Raw genomic sequence first — 19,337 nt, 5'->3', positions numbered from 1 at the left:
TTATCATACAGAACGGACACGCACCGCCCCGCCCCGACTCGGATTACCTCGCCCGCGATAGGCCGCTCTACTGAGATTCCGTCAGGATTCCGTCAGAAACTCAATGACGCGTGTACAGACGTGCCGCGCACACATATAAACGCAAATCATTTTTGATGTATGGCGTGTCCGCCCTGTGCCATTATACAAGGTGTTACATCAGCCACTGAAAGTGGGTAGGGTACTCGTTGTACAGGTCAGACTGAGCAACTTTTACTATGGGACCAACCTCGAAATCGCGAAAAAAAAATTTACACTCCCATACAAGATATCAACATCAGCCAGCCAAAATGTATGGGAGTCAATTTTTTGTTTTCGCGATAACGGGGTCCTGCACAACGTGTACCCTACCCACTTTCAGTGGCTGGTGTAACACCTTGTATGGATGGTAGGATCCTATAGAAGTGGTATACGCGTGCGTCCGTGAGGGACAAAACATACGCAATGCGACACTATATGATTGGTCGAATTTATTTATTGCCCACCATAATCCACACTAAATTTAGGGTGGGGAATAAAAAAATGTGAGACTGTGACAAGGACAAACAATAATAGCGGTTTCGCTGCTACTCCTACTGAAAGATACATAAGACTATCCCGTTTGGTTTAAAACCATAACTACAAAACCAAACCAAAATTACTAACTGTAATTTGTCCGTGAGATATAAATAAATAAATTTATATGAAACACCTATGCGACGGCATATCTGTGTTTCATATAAACTTATTTCGCATTATCAATTTAATGTTTTATAAGACTGTTTCTAAATAAATTCAAAGGAATCTACTCACTTCAACCCTTGCCCCATGTAGCTGAGCACCTCCCTCGGCTGCCGGTGCGCCTGCCCGCTCGAGCCGTGTTGCTGCGAAATCACCATCTTCTCAGATCATATAGAATTATCCTGCCGTGTCTAGTCCTACCGTAGCCATGAAGAATAGAGAGTAAAGCTTTGGTTTCCTCCGAAATCGGTGCCGTCATATAGCGGCCGTCTCCATACAAATACTACGACATCCATATTTAGCCGTATTATTTAGTATGGAGACAGCCGCTATATGACGGCACCGCTATCCTAGGAAAACCGGTCTTAAGCGGGTTAACTTGTAAGCGTTTTCTATGCCGCTGTTAGTTTTTGTAAAGCGATTTTTATCTTTATTAGGACTCATTTAGATGGGGCGAGAACTCGCATGCGAGTTTGATTACATTGCGTAGTTTGATCGATCGGCTGAATTGATGTAACCTCAATGGTCCGCAATGTAACTAAAATCGTATATGAGTTCGCGCGCCGTCTAAATGAGCCCTTAGGGTTTCGTTCCCGAGGAGAGACAAGTGACAGGGGCTGTGTAATTCATAAGCCTTGTAGGTGAAGTTTAGAGCCAAAAGGTAAATTAACTGGAACTGTTTTTAAATAAACATCTAACTGAAATTTTTAAACCTAATTTCGAGTTGCAAAGTAATTATTCATATGCAAAAATATGTATGTTTTTAAAATTTTATACATTGCATGATAAATGCAATATTTTGAGATGAGACTACAAAATCTTACTATTGTCTTTAGCTCTTGAAACCATTAGAAAGCACATTGCAATCTCCACGTGCCAGGGGCCGTCGTGAAATCCACATGTCAAAACTTGTCTATCTCTAAGTGTAAGGCCTGAGTGGACGCTCGCTCGGCGGGGCGTGCAGCGTGGCTGTGGGCTGACGCGTGATGTGAGCAGCGTGCACTAAGGCCGCTCCTATACGTTTGCATTTGTTTAACATGCACGCCGCACGCCCCGCCCCGCTGCACGCCCAACTCGAGCGTCCACTCAGGCCTTACACTAATACGTAGATGACTGACAAATCTCAAGATACTTATTTCACGGTACCCCAGGAGACGACGCCAAATCTACAATATTCTTCACGGCTTACTAAAAGATTAATACTCACCTCCCAATTCTTGATCCTCTTGTTGTATCCTTCTAGTTTTTTCTGCAGCTGCGCGATGCAGAGCGCGGACTTTTGGTTTTTCTTCTCGAATACCGCTTTGACGCGCGGCAGTTGCTGCTTGTCGGCGTTGGCAGCTACTTTCAGGTACTCGTTCACGTTGTCTGGGGAAAAATAGTAAATTACGACACAAGTGTGAAAAGTAGGAAATTCGCAACGAGTGGCGGTAAATTGAAACAATGTCGAAGGGAGGTTAAATCGACACGAGTTGTGAATTACCTTTGCGCACGTGTATTGTACAACGCTTTACATATATGGCCCTTTAAATTTTCGATGTATGCACGTATTGTGCCAATTACCGCGCTAGGACGGTAAATTAGTTTATATGTACTGTAAACGCATTTTCATGATGAACAACATTATTAGAGGTTTTTTAGCAGATTTAAGAGTGATGTGGATTAAATTTGGCTGGTTTGAAGAGCACCTCAAGCTGGGCGGAACAAATACCAACTCAAAACTTGTCCCAAAACAATTAATGTACCTAATTTTCCGTTAAGTTTTGAAAGTGCCATATGTTTTAGTAACTCAGACGAATATTTTCGAGACATACGTTTAATTTGCGCTTTTATTGTACAAAACAGGGATGTTGCGGATGCAGATTTTTTGACATCCGCGGATGCGGATGCGGATGCGGATATTTAAAGGCTCACATCCGCGGATGCGGATGCGGATGACTAGATTAGGTACTTAGAAAACGACAAATATTAAATTTTTAGTATTTTTTTATTAAAAAAAAATTCGAAACGTTTAGTATTTGAGCAAGAATATAGGTGCGTTATATTTAATAAACAGTAACTTGGCCGACTTTTCTGGATCTAGACGATTTCGTTATAGGTAATGACGAAATTACCTAGCACTTACGCCGCCGCTAAGACGTTCCTGTACCGACTTGTTCGACATCCGCATCCGCATAAGCTCCGCATCGATTTTATGCGGATGCGGATGCAGATGCGGATGTTGAAAATAATGCGGAAGTTCCGCGGTTGCGGATGCGGATGCGGATATTCGCAACATCCCTGGTACAAAATAGGGAAATCTACCCGAAATTTTAACAAAATCTGATGAAAAATAAATCGGCCCAAATGCTACCTAAGTATATCGTATTCGTATGGTAGTTGGTCTTACCGTCCCGTATCGTCTGCTCCAACCGTATCAGCTCCTTAGTCCGCTCGACCTTGCTCTGTAGATGCATGATGGCGGCTTGCGCTTTCGACGACGCGGTTGTGTTTGCGCCATCGTTGTCGTCTGAAAAAAAAAATAGTACATTATTGTCGAGGCTCGGAAGTAGCTACTTGCTGGCTGAGGACTCGTTTTAAATGGACGACCTTGGGAGTCCGTTTAATTGAATCCGAAGCCAGCATTAGTAGCCTTCCAGCCGAGTCATATATAGTGCTATTCTCAAAAATGGTGCAAGAAATAGAAATATTTTACATAGGCAAAGTTCTACTTTTCACAGAAAAAAGTAAAATCATTAAAAAGATTTGCTTTGCCGCCTTTAAAAAAAAGTGTATTTTTCTGCTGAAAATACGCCAACGTATTTGAGACACCTAAATAGTCGCGGTACCAACATTATAATAATATAAGTGCTGATCATCTGTTTGGCTGTTTAATGGACCTATGCCCTCATTTGATATGGCCATTTAAAGTCTTAAAAAGTTTGGAACTCGTTAACTAATGGAATTTGTATGCAAGATTGCAGTCCCGAAATCGAGACTTTTTTTTTCTTTTGCATTTGTAGCCACCGGACGAAGCCTGAGTTGCGGATTTCTTACATATATAACTAGAGTTATTTCTTGAATAAACTATCAATGAATAAGGATTTTTTGACTGACCATAAACTACGCACTTCGCGACCTATTTTTTAACCGGCAACGTCGACTTTGCCGTCCATTTTTGACAAAAGTTAGTTTAGTTAGATGGCGGGAGGACCTGGACGCATATCTCAACGATTGGCCGGAGATTGCTCAAGACCGAGACGAGTGGAGATCGAGAGAGGAGGCCTTTTCCCAACATTGAGACACTATATAGGCTTATAATAATAAAAATAATTAGTAACTCCACTGAGCTAGTTAGCTATGAAGCTTCGGTATTTTTTTCATCTAACTTTACAACCAAAAGATATTGCTTGTAGAAAATTTTATTGTTAAGTCTGAAAAAATCGTACCCTCGTATGTAAACGTTACGGCGCCATATGCTTTGTGGTAACTGAATGTCAAACACTATCTTTGGACAGCCATAGTTACCACACAATGTACTGGGCCGTGTAGCGTCCACTTTAGATGTCAATATCGAAGTATGACTTTTTCTTAGACTTTTCACTTGTTCTACTATTAAATAACTCTTTGCTTCACAATAATCTCTACGTAAACTTGTTTTTTACTAAAAAATCACTCGACAAAACTTTTTAAGAAAAAGGCATAAATGGATAAATTTTTATGTTACCATTCGTAATTATGCAGTGTTTTAAACTAAGTATACTACTTACAGTATGTATTTTTTTCTTGCAGACAAAAAGTAAAAGGGACAGGGTATTTAATGGGAGAATGCTGCTACCTAAATGCTAATTTATTTATCGTTTATATGCAAAAGTTTAAATACTTTAAATTCATCGCGAAAATTTCGTTCTGTACTTACTCTTGAATAAATTAGCCAAACTTTGACGTAGTTCCAGCAAAATCATATTTAATTTTGTTTTGTAAAATAATCAAATGTTTTACAATACACTTTCACTGACAACAAAACATTAAAATGTAAACCTTCCGCGCGCGTAATAAGGTGCGATTTAGAGCGTTAATGAATTTGCACTTTTCCCAAGGATTTTTTAGATAAATCAGTATTCACTATTTTTTATCTTTACTTTGGGTCAAAGTGCAAAGCGCGTTTAAATACGTCTTCACAAGGTCACCGCGCTGATGGAACTAGCATCACAACGCGTTTCTGGTTTTCACACTAAAACATGAAACTGGCTATTTTATAGGTATATATTTTTGTAGTTAATTATGCTTATCAATAAGTACCTATTACAATGTATTTTTTTCCTTCCCTGTGGTAGCAAACATTATTTTAGTAATTTATGTTTCACATTTTTAATTCTTAGGCAGAGAGTGAAAAAATTGACGAAGGTATTTTATTTTTAGCATGAGTATATTTAATTGTAAATATATTTAATAAGTTATAATATTTAGAATTACCATGGTTAGTGTAGTCACCATCTGCTGCTGAAATGAAAATAAAACAGTTATTAGATTACAACATTCTCGTACAAGAACAACAAAAGATATGTTCTAAAAAATCATCAGTCAGTCAGAACGTGGGTTGGTCATAGAAAGTTGAAGAACATGTCATACTTCCACTATCATGCAAATATGTATGGTACAATTTGACACTCGATGATCGATAACATCGAGTGTCAAATTGTACTAAACTATTCTGACGAAAATTAAATACTCGTCAGATCGTCACTATTTATAATAGAAGTATAGTGTCGATTTGAAATAATATTTTCCCATCAATTCAATATTTCACTGACCATCACTATTCACCGATTATGGATTTTTATCAGACTATTTTTATTGATGTACATATATATTAATATATTCATTAAGTGGACTACACAAGTCCATTCAAGTTCACGCTACGCGCTCGTTGCCAAGTGACGTCACGAGTGCACTGACGTGACGTGCAACTATAAACTATTAGCACGTGCTTGTGAAGATTATTACGTATTTAATAAAACGATCGCTTGAGATAAACCAGTGTCAGTGAGATCTCGAGATCCGTAATAATATTTCGGAATTGGAGATCAACGTGTATTGGTCATTCTTAAGACAAGGCTTCCTTACGATCGGTATGAGAATAGTCCTGAGTTGATACACCGCATTGCATTATTCAGGCAATCTTAGTATAAGAGTCATACAGACACTTAAAATAAAAGTTGTCGCAAACGGTGACCTAAACTAGATCCTTGTTTGTAAGATCCATAAGAGTGATTTTTGTTTGTGTCCTAGATAATAATAGTTAAGTACATTGACCAGACTGAGGCGATACAGTAGCTGCCCGCTTGCAAAAACTTTATATGAAAAACTAAACAACTGTCTGGCAGTCGTGTCTAGTCATGCAGTGCCTGCTAATTTGCACCTTATTTTATAGTTAATAAAGTTTCGTTTATTCAGTCTCGAAGCAATAAATGTATTACTTATAGTCGCGTCTGCAGAAAAATGCAATTGGCAGTGGTTATTGGTAAAAGCTTCGTGTCTTAACTGAATTTAAATGTGGAAGTATCAGATTGAGTTGGATTGGATTATATTTTCCTTGATATAACGAAAAGAGTTTTCTACTCTAGGTGAAGATTTATAGTAAGGATTGAAGTTCGGATTTTCTTTGTGACTTTCTTTTATATTTATTGACATTTAATTACAGTAGGGCCTTGATAATCCGTACATAGGCTAATCCCAACGTCGCTTAATCCGAACTGCCGAGTGACCCCTTTCTCTGAACTGACGATGAGATCATAGCCCAACTTTCGCAAGAGACTGACGAATCTGGATGTGACGAGTCTTTTATTGACGATTCTTCGGCTCTTAATATCAAAGAAATTCCCTACTCGCAAGCTATATCCGCATTGACCACTTGTTTGGACTGGGCTGATGAATGATGCTACGTAATTTGAGGGTCAAAGCCTTTGCTCTGTCAATAAATCGAACCCGGCAGACTACATTCGATGAGTTCTTAAAATGATTTGTTCGCGATTATTTTGTGTTAAGGTATTTTCTTGATTAATTTCTTTGTTTACTTTGGAGTCTCAATAAATATGTTTTTTTTTTTAGAATATACCATTATTTTCTTTATAACATATTATAATCCGAACGCTTCGCCAGTCCGTACAGGGGGTATTTTTTTGAAGTTCGGATTATCGAGGCCCTACTGTACATAATTTAGAGAATCATAATAGTAATATGAGTTTTGCTCGCAGTAGAAGACTGTACTTAGACTAGCTATTCTAGCTAGACTATATTTACTAGTTCTCTTATCTATTACATATCTTCATTGCAAAAATAATAGTATCTATTTACATGAGACTGCACAAATCTTGCTACTTAATTCATTTTCTTCTTCTGAAATAAAATAGTTAAACTAGGTAAAGCCAATTTTTTTTTCGATGGACGGAAAAGTTGTACTTCCTGCTTCAAGCGTCATTATTTAACAATGCATAGTGAAAACAATACTGTGTTTACTAAGGCGTGTACTTTGTAACTTTCTCCCCAATTTAAATATAACCGTAGCGCCGTCACGTCGCTACCAAAATAGCAAGTTATTGGCAATTCATTACCATTTTAACGTAACACCTACGTAACGGCCGGACGTCATGACTTCATGAGTGCCAGATTAATTAGGATTTATTAGAGGTTATAAAAGTATCCCAATTTAAAGCGGTTCTATTATTATTAAGCATTAATTTCATAAAACACGAATTGGTGTTTATTTATTGATAATAGGGAACAAACAGCGAAAAATAACACATACAACGATTTCGATGAAATTTGCTATATGGGGGTTTTCGTGTGCGAGAAATCGATCTAGCTAGGTCTTATCTCTGGGAAAACGCGCATTTTTGAGTACCTATTTATATGTGTTCCGAGAAAAACTCGGTCTCCCGGATATTTATAGTAGAGACTAGAGACTATAATTATAGTAATATGTTACCTCTATACGCCGGCGAACCGTACTCGTCGGCAGAAGAAAGGTAAGATGCGTTATTAGGGCTGTGGTATACCGCGGCCGCGTACTCGCCCGGCGCTATGAGGCCGGCTAAGATCTTCTTTTGAGGAGAATCTTCTAGGCTGGAAAAGAGATAGAACAATTTTATTTATTAAGTATGTTTAAACTCAGGTGCTGAACTTAGATACCCAAATATTAACTCACATTTATAGAACGGGTCTATCGCGAAAATTATTTTATTACCTTTATTTACCGACGTTTCGACACAGGTTTCACTGGTCGTGGTCGCGGCTAACTGATGTACCAGCAAAATGTCAAAACAGAGATTTGTGCAGCTACCCGACGAAAAGTGTATGAAATAGTTTGGGGTAGACATCACATTTTCAAACCACCCACTACACATAATGTTAATTAAAACAAATCTATAAATGTGAGTTAATATGTGTTCAAAACGTGAAAGTTTTAAATATTATATATACCCAATTATATCTTGATTCCTGTAATTGAAGGCTAAGTGTGACCGATATTTTCTGCAGTAAATTAATTAAAAATATAGCATCAATATAATTGTAAAACGCATGCTAAAATTTTAATCATAACAAAATAAACTAAATGTACAAAGGCAATCTGATGGTGGGACTGATGGATGGAGGTTAGTGGTGTTGGTGAGATTGATGGATGAATGGAGGGTGGGATGTAGGGCTTCCAAATACCGGACTTCTCACAATACCGGTATTAATACCGAAACTGTCTTCATCAATACCGGGATCCCGGGATCCCGGTATTGGATATGAATCGCTTGAAAATATATAGTTTTATTAAAAAGGGGAATTAGGCTCACTGGAGTACCAGATATGTCCTAAAAGCTATTACAACAATAAACAATCAATGCCGCCATCTGCAATAATTTTATTTCACACTCCAGGTTGGCAATAATTTTATCCAATTTGTTCACCTAACCAACCAGACAACATTTTTTCAAATTTCCGTCAAAATTGGTTTGCCATTATTACAGTTATCCTTGCTCTTTCTTTTTATTTTTTGATAAAATTATAAGAACTAATTATGTTAATGTTAATGTCACTATCATCATATTCATCACTCACATAACTTCAGGATTCATCCACCACCAACCACCAAATATTTATCTGACGCATTAGGCAACGATCTTGTTTCAATAATAAAATGCGGGCTTGATAGCATACGCAGTACGCAGTGCAAGTGTTATTTGTACGTCATAATTTTTATAGAAGTTTGACGTTTAATATAACACTTGCACTGCGCGTGCTATCAAAATCGTTGCAGACTTTTCTTGGTCTAACTCTAGATGCGTCTGACGTTTAGTAATCTTTTTGATACAGCCGAGTATAATGGATTTAAAGGGTTTATACTGCGCATTTCCCTCATTTTTAAAAATACCGGGATCCCGGTATTGCCTTTGAAAATACCGGTATTAAAAATACGTTTAAAAAGGCGGGATCCCGGGATCCCGAAATACCGGGATCCCGGTATTGGAAGCCCTAGTGGGATTGATGGGACTGACGGTGTACTTGTCATAGTACTCACTCTCTAGACACGCTGCCGGTGGTAGCGGGACTGCTACCCAGGTCCCGAGATAGTGGGCTGCTGCCTAAGTCCTGCGAGTGTGACTTGACGTGGTGCGTGACGCGGTCGCCATGACGTGACGAGCTTGATGATGGCTGCATGCTTGTAGTACTCACTCTCTAGACACGCTGCCGGTGGTAGCGGGACTGCTACCCAGGTCCCGAGATAGTGGGCTGCTGCCTAAGTCCCGCGAGTGTGACTTGACGTGGTGCGTGACGCGGTCGCCATGACGTGACGAGCTTGATGATGGCTGCATACTTGTAGTACTCACTCTCTAGACACGCTGCCGGTGGTAGCGGGACTGCTACCCAGGTCCCGAGATAGTGGGCTGCTGCCTAAGTCCTACGAGTGTGACTTGACGTGGTGCGTGACGCGGTCGCCATGACGTGACGAGCTTGATGATGGCTGCATGCTTGTAGTACTCACTCTCTAGACACGCTGCCGGTGGTAGCGGGACTGCTACCCAGGTCCCGAGATAGTGGGCTGCTGCCTAAGTCCCGCGAGTGTGACTTGACGTGGTGCGTGGCGCGGTCGCCATGACGTGACGAGCCTGATGATGGCTGCATACTTGTAGTACTCACTCTCTAGACACGCTGCCGGTGGTAGCGGGACTGCTACCCAGGTCCCGAGATAGTGGGCTGCTGCCTAAGTCCCGCGAGTGTGACTTGACGTGGTGCGTGACGCGGTCGCCATGACGAGACGACGAGCTCGATGATGGCTCCTGGAGGATAAAGAATGGATTTTTTTAAATAAACAACTACATCATTTACCGTCACTATAAAACATTTGAAAATGAGAGTTAACCCTCGAAGTGGCAGGGACGCAGTGTGTGTCGGAAAACGGTTGATTAAGTAAGTCAACGAAATGTAATTCCTACAACTCATAAAAGGATGAAGTCAGACAGATTCACTAAAATACATATAAGTAGCTACCTACTAATACCCAGTCGCTTCAAGACACAAAGACGCTAGACATCACTTTTTATCGTGAATATAACGGCTTATGGCGGAATAAATTGTATCCTAATTGTTCGTTACGGATAGATATACAGTTTCTACTGTTATAAACGGTAAAAAAGGAATATATGTTACTGATTAAATGTCTATGAAAATTGGGAGACAATCACTACAACAATATAAATGGCATTTTATGAAGTGAACAACTAAAATTATATTATCCTGACAGTAAAAGTTATTACCATTAGTTACGTAAACTGTATCCGTATCAGTTACGTCATGTATAGTATACAGTAGGCACAAAAAACAGGGGATGTTGCCAAGTGGGCCAGTAGCTAGGCGGCAAAAAGCTCATTCACGAGTATATAGAGGATTTATGACACATTTATCATCAAAATTTACACGAAATGTAGCAACATTTCGTGCTAATTAAATTACATATGTTCGATTATCCAATACCACTACACGTGAAATATGTATCTAAGATACTTTTACGGCGGTTCAAGTTTTTATTTATGTTTAATAGTATTTTGACATAGCTTGGGTATCTCTATACAATTCATAACCTGAAAACGCAAAAATATATTGAGATAACAGCTGTCACTACCGTATCCATGCTACGTGAAAAATGCTATAGGTAGTGTCCCACTGTTGAGCAAAAGCCTCCCTTCTTTTTATCTATTTAGCCCTGTCACTTTACGCCATTGTGTCAAGTTTATATATATGTATTTTTTTTAATATTATAAATGGGCTTACTCATGGCCACAGACTAGCCGAGGCGAAGACGTGGCCTACGATGGAGCGAGCCTGCCCAGAAGGTGCCTGTTCACCCTTGATTTGAAGGTTGCTGGGTTATATGAGCTCGGAAATATAGACGCCGGCAAGGAATTGAATTGAATAATAACCCTAAAAACAAAGGCAACAAAAAAGGACCGTACTAAACTAATCGAAGAAACTACAAACATAAATTTCTCGCCGGTCCATTATGTGAAAAACCGGCCAAGTGCGAGTCGGACTCGCGCACGGAGGGTTCCGCACCATCAACAAAAAATGAGCAAAACAAGCAAAAAAACGGTCACCCATCCAAGTACTGACCGCGCCCGACGTTGCTTAACTTCGGTCAAAAATCACGTTTGTTGTATGGGAGCCCCACTTAAATCTTTATTTTATTCTGTTTTTAGTATTTGTTGTTATAGCGGCAATAGAAATACATCATCTGTGAAAATTTCAACTGTCTAGCTATCACGGTTCGTGAGATACAGCCTGGTGACAGACGGACGGACGGACAGCGGAGTCTTAGTAATAGGGTCCCGTTTTTACCCTTTGGGTACGGAACCCTAATAATAGGGTCCCGTTTTTACCCTTTGGGTACGGAACCCTAACAAGCCTTTATTGCTGGTAAAGGACCGTATTAAACTAATCGAAGAAACTACAAACATAAATTTCTCGCCGGTCCGTTGTGTGAAAAAAGCGGCCAAGTGCGAGTCGGACTCGCCCATGAAGGGTTCCGTATTTAGGCGATTTATGATGTATTTTTTTTTAGTTTTATCATTCTCTTATTTTAGAAGTTACAGGGGGGGGGGGGGGACACACACATTTTACCACTTTGGAAGTGTCTCTCGCGCAAACTATTCAGTTTAGAAAAAAATGATATTAGAAACCTCAATATCATTTTTGAAGACCTATCCATAGATACCCCACACGTATGGGTTTGATGAAAAAAAAATATTTGAGTTTCAGTTCGAAGTATGGGGAACCCCAAAAAATTATTGTTTTTTTTTCTATTTTTGTGTGAAAATCTTAATGCGGTTCACAGAATACATCTACTTACCAAGTTTCAACAGTATAGTTCTTATAGTTTCGGAGAAAAGTGGCTGTGACATACGGACGGACAGACAGACGGACAGACGGACAGACAGACAGACAGACAGACAGACAGACATGACGAATCTATAAGGGTTCCGTTTTTTGCCATTTGGCTACGGAACCCTAAAAAGGCACCTTTCATTGACAGCGACTCCAAACTCGCAGTGCACCTATTTCAACGCAAACTGACAAGTACACAAAAACACTATTTAACCCTTCGAGACACACACGTCATATGTTTATCGTGACATTTACTGGAATTGGCCTTGTATACAGGATGAAATTTGGGACTAGACAGAAATATCTAGAGATTCCTATAGGTAGTAATGAGCAAAACAACTTATTGTTCGTTGCCTCTTCGAGATCACCCGTGTATGTAGGTACCTAACATGGAATCATTCTGGGCGGAATAATTACATACTTAATCACAACTTGTCCCGAAAAAAAGTGTCATTTTCCGTTGACTTACGAAAATACTACACGTTTTAGTCATTTAGAGGAAGTTTCTTAGGACATACAGTGAAATTGCGTTTATATTGTTTGTAAAGACTCTATCCACAAAATTGTATCTAAATTAGAAAAAAAAATCGACAACAAAATAGAAATCATCCCATTAACTACACGATTACCTACCGCGTTCCCATAAAATAAATTTAACACCCTTATCCCCTAATGTCTCTATTGTAGTCATTGTTCAATCCCGCATCTTCATGGTTATGCCATTTCTATATAAAACGACATATCTGAATAAAAAATGTACGGTAGTTAAGACATTTTGTATGGAGAGCGACACTATACGGAGTATACGGGATAGTACATACTTAGAGGTGTTTTTTGGTTTCTATCAATTGATTTTGATAAGGGGATATATGATAGCTTTGTTAGTAGGTAGTAAAAGAGATTTTTCTTGTTAAAATTTACACTAGCGTAAATCTAAAATTACTCTTATTTTATGGAAGTATACAAACACTACACAAATCTTAGGAAATAAAGAGAGGCATGACAATGTCTAAATGAATATGACATCCATTTAGACATTGCCAAACAAAAATAATGTGTAATTTCGCGAACATTAAGGACACTACAACTTATTAAAGAACACCTATGAATTTCGATTTTGTGGTTGTGAATGATGTCGTAAATTATATACTATTTGGCAAGCACTTTCACCGCATTTGGAACTGTTAGCCAATTAATATAATTAACAACACAGTGCGTCTGTGTAATGTAGGTACCTACCTCAAAACTATAAATATTTAATGCTACAATTTGCAACAGGAAACCTAAACGACTTAAACCTCTAATAATTAACATTTACCTTATTCCCCTATGTCCGTGGAAGCATCATTCGCAACATACACAACAACAGATTACCCACTACAAACACGACTATTTTCTCTAAATACTCTACACATCTATCATGCCAATCGTCTAATCGAAGCAACACAGCACTCTCTGATTCGCACATGTTTTACGGCACTTTTAGATCCGAGGCATTAAAATTGTTTTTTTTATTTTACACTAAATTTGATAGGCAGTTTGCTTGTCTACTTTTTAAACACTGTTTCACGGCTCTTTTAAGTATCAGAAGACGTCGAGAACGTAAATATGGAAGGACCAAACTGAAGAGTATTGAATCAAAACAACTGCGAATGGAGATAGATAAAGATCTAACGAGCTTCTTGATTGATTGTGTTATTATAAATTATACCATAATGATAATGGTAATGAAGAGATAGATAGATAAACCATATTGATACACACATATTGACAAAAAAAATAGAAACAATAACAATATCAAACTAAAATAAAGAACAAGAAGCATCAATAAAAGGTAGGTTTGCTGTGTGCGTTGCAGCAAAACAAAAGGGTTCTGGTTCAGTAATACGCTCCACTCTTTCGGGTGAAGCACTGATAATACTAGAACCCAGATCACGAACAGATTATCGATGTACAAAAAATAATAATATAAATATACAAAAATATTTAGAAACTTGACTATTAAATAATAATAATAAGTGTCTTAGTACGGATTATGTAAAAGTGTGGTGCATGTTAGTGTATAGAGTTAAATACGCTATGACGCACCTAAATCACTTTGTTTTGACTACCTATACTACCTATATAAGGAAGGCCTTAGGTTGGATAAAAAAACAATTTGAAGGTAATTAAGAGAAAGGGTTAAAAGAGGAAGGACTAAATTAGACATATAATATCGCATGGTGATCCGGAAGACATCAGACCTTTCTAATCTTATACCTTTAAACGAGCAATTCTTGTATATTTATTTTTATATATATTGCGGGGATCTCGGAATCGACTCTAACGATTTCGATGACATTTGCTACATGGGGGTTTTCGGGGGCGAAAAATCGATATAGGTAGGTCTTAACCCTGGGAAAACGCGCAGTGTTGAATTTTTATACGTTTTCCGAGCTTTGCTCGGTCTTTGTCGAACCTTTAGTGCAACCGACCTTTCATATGTTAAGCAGGCCACTGACGAGCCTTCCAAATGGATGCCGTTACAATGGATTCATCCAAATGGACGGCATCCTAATATTAAACATTGTACGTTTTTGACATTCACGGACCAATTTTGGATTGCAGCCACGCTATTTGGACTGTTGGAAGGCTCGTCAGTGGCCAGCTTTATATTATACCATCGCAAAATTTGGAACTATTACCCTACTTAGAAATAACATTGTAAAGTATCAATCTGAAAATGTATACGCATACAAAACCATAGTAATAAATATAATATCAAACGAAGCATATAATCATGAGATTGAGCTAGTAGGTGAAGGCGATTTCCCGCTAAAGCAAGGGTTTGTCGGACATTCGAACAAAGATCAAACGAACGCGGTAACGGATGTTATACTAATAGTTCTCATGTTTTCTTGGATTAATCAGCTTCATAGAGCTATTCGTAATTTCGTAATTGGTGCGAACACGAATATACTCCCAGTTTAAATTACCGTGCCTGGCCAGATGAAAAATATATTTGTAATATTTAAATGAAAATTTTAATAGTAACATAAAGGTCGCAGCATATTCACGTGACTTTGAAATGTATTGTCACTTTTTAACATCTCATTATTACGACAGCGATCACCTTACGCCCGCAGGATTTCTTGAAATTTTTCAAATAACGAATCAAAAAATGAAGACTAGTCAGCTAGCACTTATGCCGCTATTAAAATCTAAAGACCAATGAAAAAATTCATGCCTTCCAGCGAGATTCTAACACCGCGAACACGCTACCTTTTTTGATTTTGATTATTAAATTTTACTGCATGTACCTGATGTACTAGTAAATGTAAGTTACAAACATTTTTGCATGTTGGCTTTATTCTAAAACTGTATTAAAACCTAATTGTAACGTATTTTGGCAAATAAACATTTATATTTGACAGGGGTTTCCTTTAATCCAAAACTTGTTGATAAAGTGAAAAAATCTACTTATGACGATTTCCTTAATGTCTTAATATAAATTTGATATGTGTACGCTAAAGCTCTCCAGGCTTTTTTCAGCAAACATGGCGAAAAGCTTTTTTGGCGAATTCAATATGCAATATCGGATGTTCGTGAGATCTCGGCGCCACTCGGGCTTTGGACGTGCTCGCTTTACAAACAAGCTTCAATTACCTACGACACATAAATAGCTAGTTAATTTCGAAAATAATATTAAAGCTGATGGATGTGCAAGTTGCGAAATGTTTCCAAAAAGCTGGAAAAGTTCTCGGAAACACAGGAAACAAAGGATCGAAAATTTCGATTCCCATAAAAAAAGTGAGATGTTTCCAGCTTTTTCCATGTGGAAATTTCGCTTTTTTGGAAAGTTTCTAACGGCATATTGTTATAAATTATAACGTAGGTAGATATTAACGCTATAAAAAAACTATTCATATATATGGTACAAAAACATGACAAAAAACAATAAATAAAAACAAATACAAACGCTATAATACATATTAATATATATACATACTTATACGAGTATGTGACTTTTTTTAGGTTTTTCGGCTTAAACAACCTCGCTGCGAGTGCTGCAAGGCATCTGTGTGGCCGAACCAAGAAGTTGAAGAAAATATGGTATAGATAGGACCATCTTTGCTTACGGAATGAATTTAAAAGACATTCATTTGAGATAAAATAGGAAATTAATTAAATAATATACAGAATATAATAAATTCATATAAACTAGCGTAATACATAATACCAGCTAGTAACAAACAACCTCAATAAATAAAACACCAGGCATCGTCTCGCTCTATTAATGCCAAATGTATCTCATACTCATCAGCGGGCAAAAAATAACTGGTTTAACAGAAACAGGCGGCCTTGCGGATAATGACCGGATTTACGAGTGTGATGGACAGATAGCCTTATCTACGGGATTGTGCACTTTAATAATTTTGAATTTATTAAATAATTTAATGGTCTGTAGTTCATTTGATTAGTGGACTCTACAAAGTATGAAACAGATATAGAAAAAAATACTTAATTTCACATTAGGCATAAATTTTGAAGTTATCGGTCTATAAAATCATAAAATGTTACTTGTTTTTTAAAATTTATAGTTTTAGTGATTCTTATACCTCAACATTCACCAAGGAATTCAACATTATTAAGTAACGGCGCTGTCAACTGTTTACACCTTGTTATTATTTAAAAGGACAAAAATTAAAGAAACATTTTATTCCCTATGGGTTTAAAAAACTATAGGCTTAAGGGCTTAAAAAGGTAATTTAGAAGTAGTAGTCCTTTACAAAAACATTTGACTGCCTGCATGGTCTGTGGGTTGAACGCCTCATGGCTGAGCCAGCTCAATACAAGATGGCGACATTGGCGACTGGCTACTGGAGCCTGTGCTCCACGTGTGTGGAGTATTGTACTCACGCTGTGGAGCGCGGTGAAGGGCGACTGCACGCGGGACCTGATGGCGTCGGCGCCAGGCTGCGCCAGCTCCGTACAAGATGGCGACTGGCTACTGGAGCCTGTGCTCCACATATGTGGAGTCTGTACTCACGCTGTGGAGCGCGGTGGAGGGCGACTGCACGCGGGACCTGATGGCGTCGGCGCCAGGCTGCGCCAACTCCGTACAAGATGGCGACTGGCTGCTGGAGCCTGTGCTCCACGTGTGTGGAGTCTGTACTCACGCTGTGGAGCGCGGTGGAGGGCGACTGCACGTGGGACCTGATGGCGTTGGTGGCAGGCTGCGCCAACTCCGTACAAGATGGCGACTGGCTGCTGGAGCCTGTGCTCCACGCGTGTGGAGTCTGTACTCACGCTGCGGAGCGCGGTGGAGGGCGACTGCACGCGGGACCTGATGGCGTTGGCGGCAGGCTGCGCCAGCTCCGTACAAGATGGCGACTAATTGCTGGAGCCTGTGCTCCACGTGTGTGGAGTATGTACTTACGCGGTGGAGGGCGACTGCACGCGGGACCTGATGGATTCGGGGGCAGGCTGCGCCAGCTCCGTACAAGATGGCGACTGGCTGCTGGAGCCTGTGCTCCACGTGTGTGGAGTCTGTACCCACGCTGTGGAGCGCGGTGGAGGGCGACTGCACGCGGGACCTGATGGCGTCGGCGCCAGGCTGCGCCAACTCCGTACAAGATGGCGACTGGCTGCTGGAGCCTGTGCTCCACGTGTGTGGAGTCTGTACTCACGCTGTGGAGCGCGGTGGAGGGCGACTGCACGTGGGACCTGATGGCGTTGGCGGCAGGCTGCGCCAACTCCGTACAAGATGGCGACTGGCTGCTGGAGCCTGTGCTCCACGCGTGTGGAGTCTGTACTCACGCTGCGGAGCGCGGTGGAGGGCGACTGCACGCGGGACCTGATGGCGTTGGCGGCAGGCTGCGCCAGCTCCGTACAAGATGGCGACTAATTGCTGGAGCCTGTGCTCCACGTGTGTGGAGTATGTACTTACGCGGTGGAGGGCGACTGCACGCGGGACCTGATGGATTCGGGGGCAGGCTGCGCCAGCTCCGTACAAGATGGCGACTGACTGCTGGAGCCTGTGCTCCACGTGTGTGGAGTCTGTACTCACGCTGTGGAGCGCGGTGGAGGGCGACTGCACGCGGGACCTGATGGCGTCGGCGGCAGGCTGCGCCAGCTCCGTACAAGATGGCGACTGGCTGCTGGAGCGTGTGCTCCACGTGTGTGGAGTATGTACTTACGCGGTGGAGGGCGACTGCACGCGGGACCTGATGGATTCGGGGGCAGGCTGCGCCAGCTCCGTACAAGATGGCGACTGGCTGCTGGAGCCTGTGCTCCACGTGTGTGGAGTCTGTACTCACGCTGTGGAGCGCGGTGGAGGGCGACTGCACGCGGGACCTGATGGAGTCGGCGGCAGGCTGCGCCAGCTCCGTACAAGATGGCGACTAATTGCTGGAGCCTGTGCTCCACGTGTGTGGAGTATGTCCTTACGCGGTGGAGGGCGACTGCACGCGGGACCTGATGGATTCGGGGGCAGGCTGCGCCAGCTCCGTACAAGATGGCGACTGACTGCTGGAGCCTGTGCTCCACGTGTGTGGAGTCTGTACTCACGCTGTGGAGCGCGGTGGAGGGCGACTGCACGCGGGACCTGATGGCGTCGGCGGCAGGCTGCGCCAGCTCCGTACAAGATGGCGACTGGCTGCTGGAGCGTGTGCTCCACGTGTGTGGAGTATGTACTTACGCGGTGGAGGGCGACTGCACGCGGGACCTGATGGATTCGGGGGCAGGCTGCGCCAGCTCCGTACAAGATGGCGACTGGCTGCTGGAGCCTGTGCTCCACGTGTGTGGAGTCTGTACTCACGCTGTGGAGCGCGGTGGAGGGCGACTGCACGCGGGACCTGATGGAGTCGGCGGCAGGCTGCGCCAGCTCCGTACAAGATGGCGACTAATTGCTGGAGCCTGTGCTCCACGTGTGTGGAGTATGTACTCACGCTGTGGAGCGCGGTGGAGGGCGACTGCACGCGGGACCTGATGGAGTCGGCGGCAGGCTGCGCCAGCTCCGTACAAGATGGCGACTGGCTCCTGCTGGAGCCGAGGCTGTGCCCGTGGCCCACGTGCAGGGTGTCCATTGTGGTGTGTTGACCTTTGAAAGCAAAGGTATATATTAAAATTATTGAACAATAGGGTGGACGAACTTTTTTTGTCGGTATTTTGTCCGGGTGAGGCGACAA

At 41.1% G+C, this 19,337-nt stretch overlaps 2 protein-coding genes across 11 annotated transcripts in view; both read right to left on the bottom strand.

Annotated features, from left to right (window-relative positions):
* The window catches only part of LOC134658314 (protein lethal(2)essential for life-like), a 224,229-nt gene that overhangs the window by 131,786 nt on the left and 73,106 nt on the right, over positions 1-19,337 (bottom strand). The window lies entirely within an intron of this gene.
* Positions 1-19,337, bottom strand: part of LOC134658292 (transmembrane and coiled-coil domains protein 2) — a 62,689-nt gene that overhangs the window by 21,936 nt on the left and 21,416 nt on the right. For 5 of the 10 annotated variants that reach the window (XM_063513902.1, XM_063513907.1, XM_063513906.1 and 2 more), the window contains exons 1-6: positions 9,308-9,454; positions 7,727-7,863; positions 5,215-5,241; positions 3,149-3,268; positions 1,967-2,127; positions 832-917 (exon numbers count right to left, since the gene is read on the bottom strand). In XM_063513902.1, the coding sequence (XP_063369972.1) occupies positions 832-917; positions 1,967-2,127; positions 3,149-3,268; positions 5,215-5,241; positions 7,727-7,863; positions 9,308-9,447 (671 nt within the window). In that variant the 5' untranslated portion in view covers positions 9,448-9,454. The other 5 variants (XM_063513905.1, XM_063513908.1, XM_063513912.1 and 2 more) reach the window with 4 other exon arrangements.

The sequence above is a fragment of the Cydia amplana genome, chromosome 22 (genome assembly GCF_948474715.1).
Source record: "Cydia amplana chromosome 22, ilCydAmpl1.1, whole genome shotgun sequence".
Lineage (NCBI taxonomy): Eukaryota > Metazoa > Arthropoda > Insecta > Lepidoptera > Tortricidae > Cydia > Cydia amplana.
This window is presented reverse-complemented; position numbering and strand designations above follow the sequence as displayed.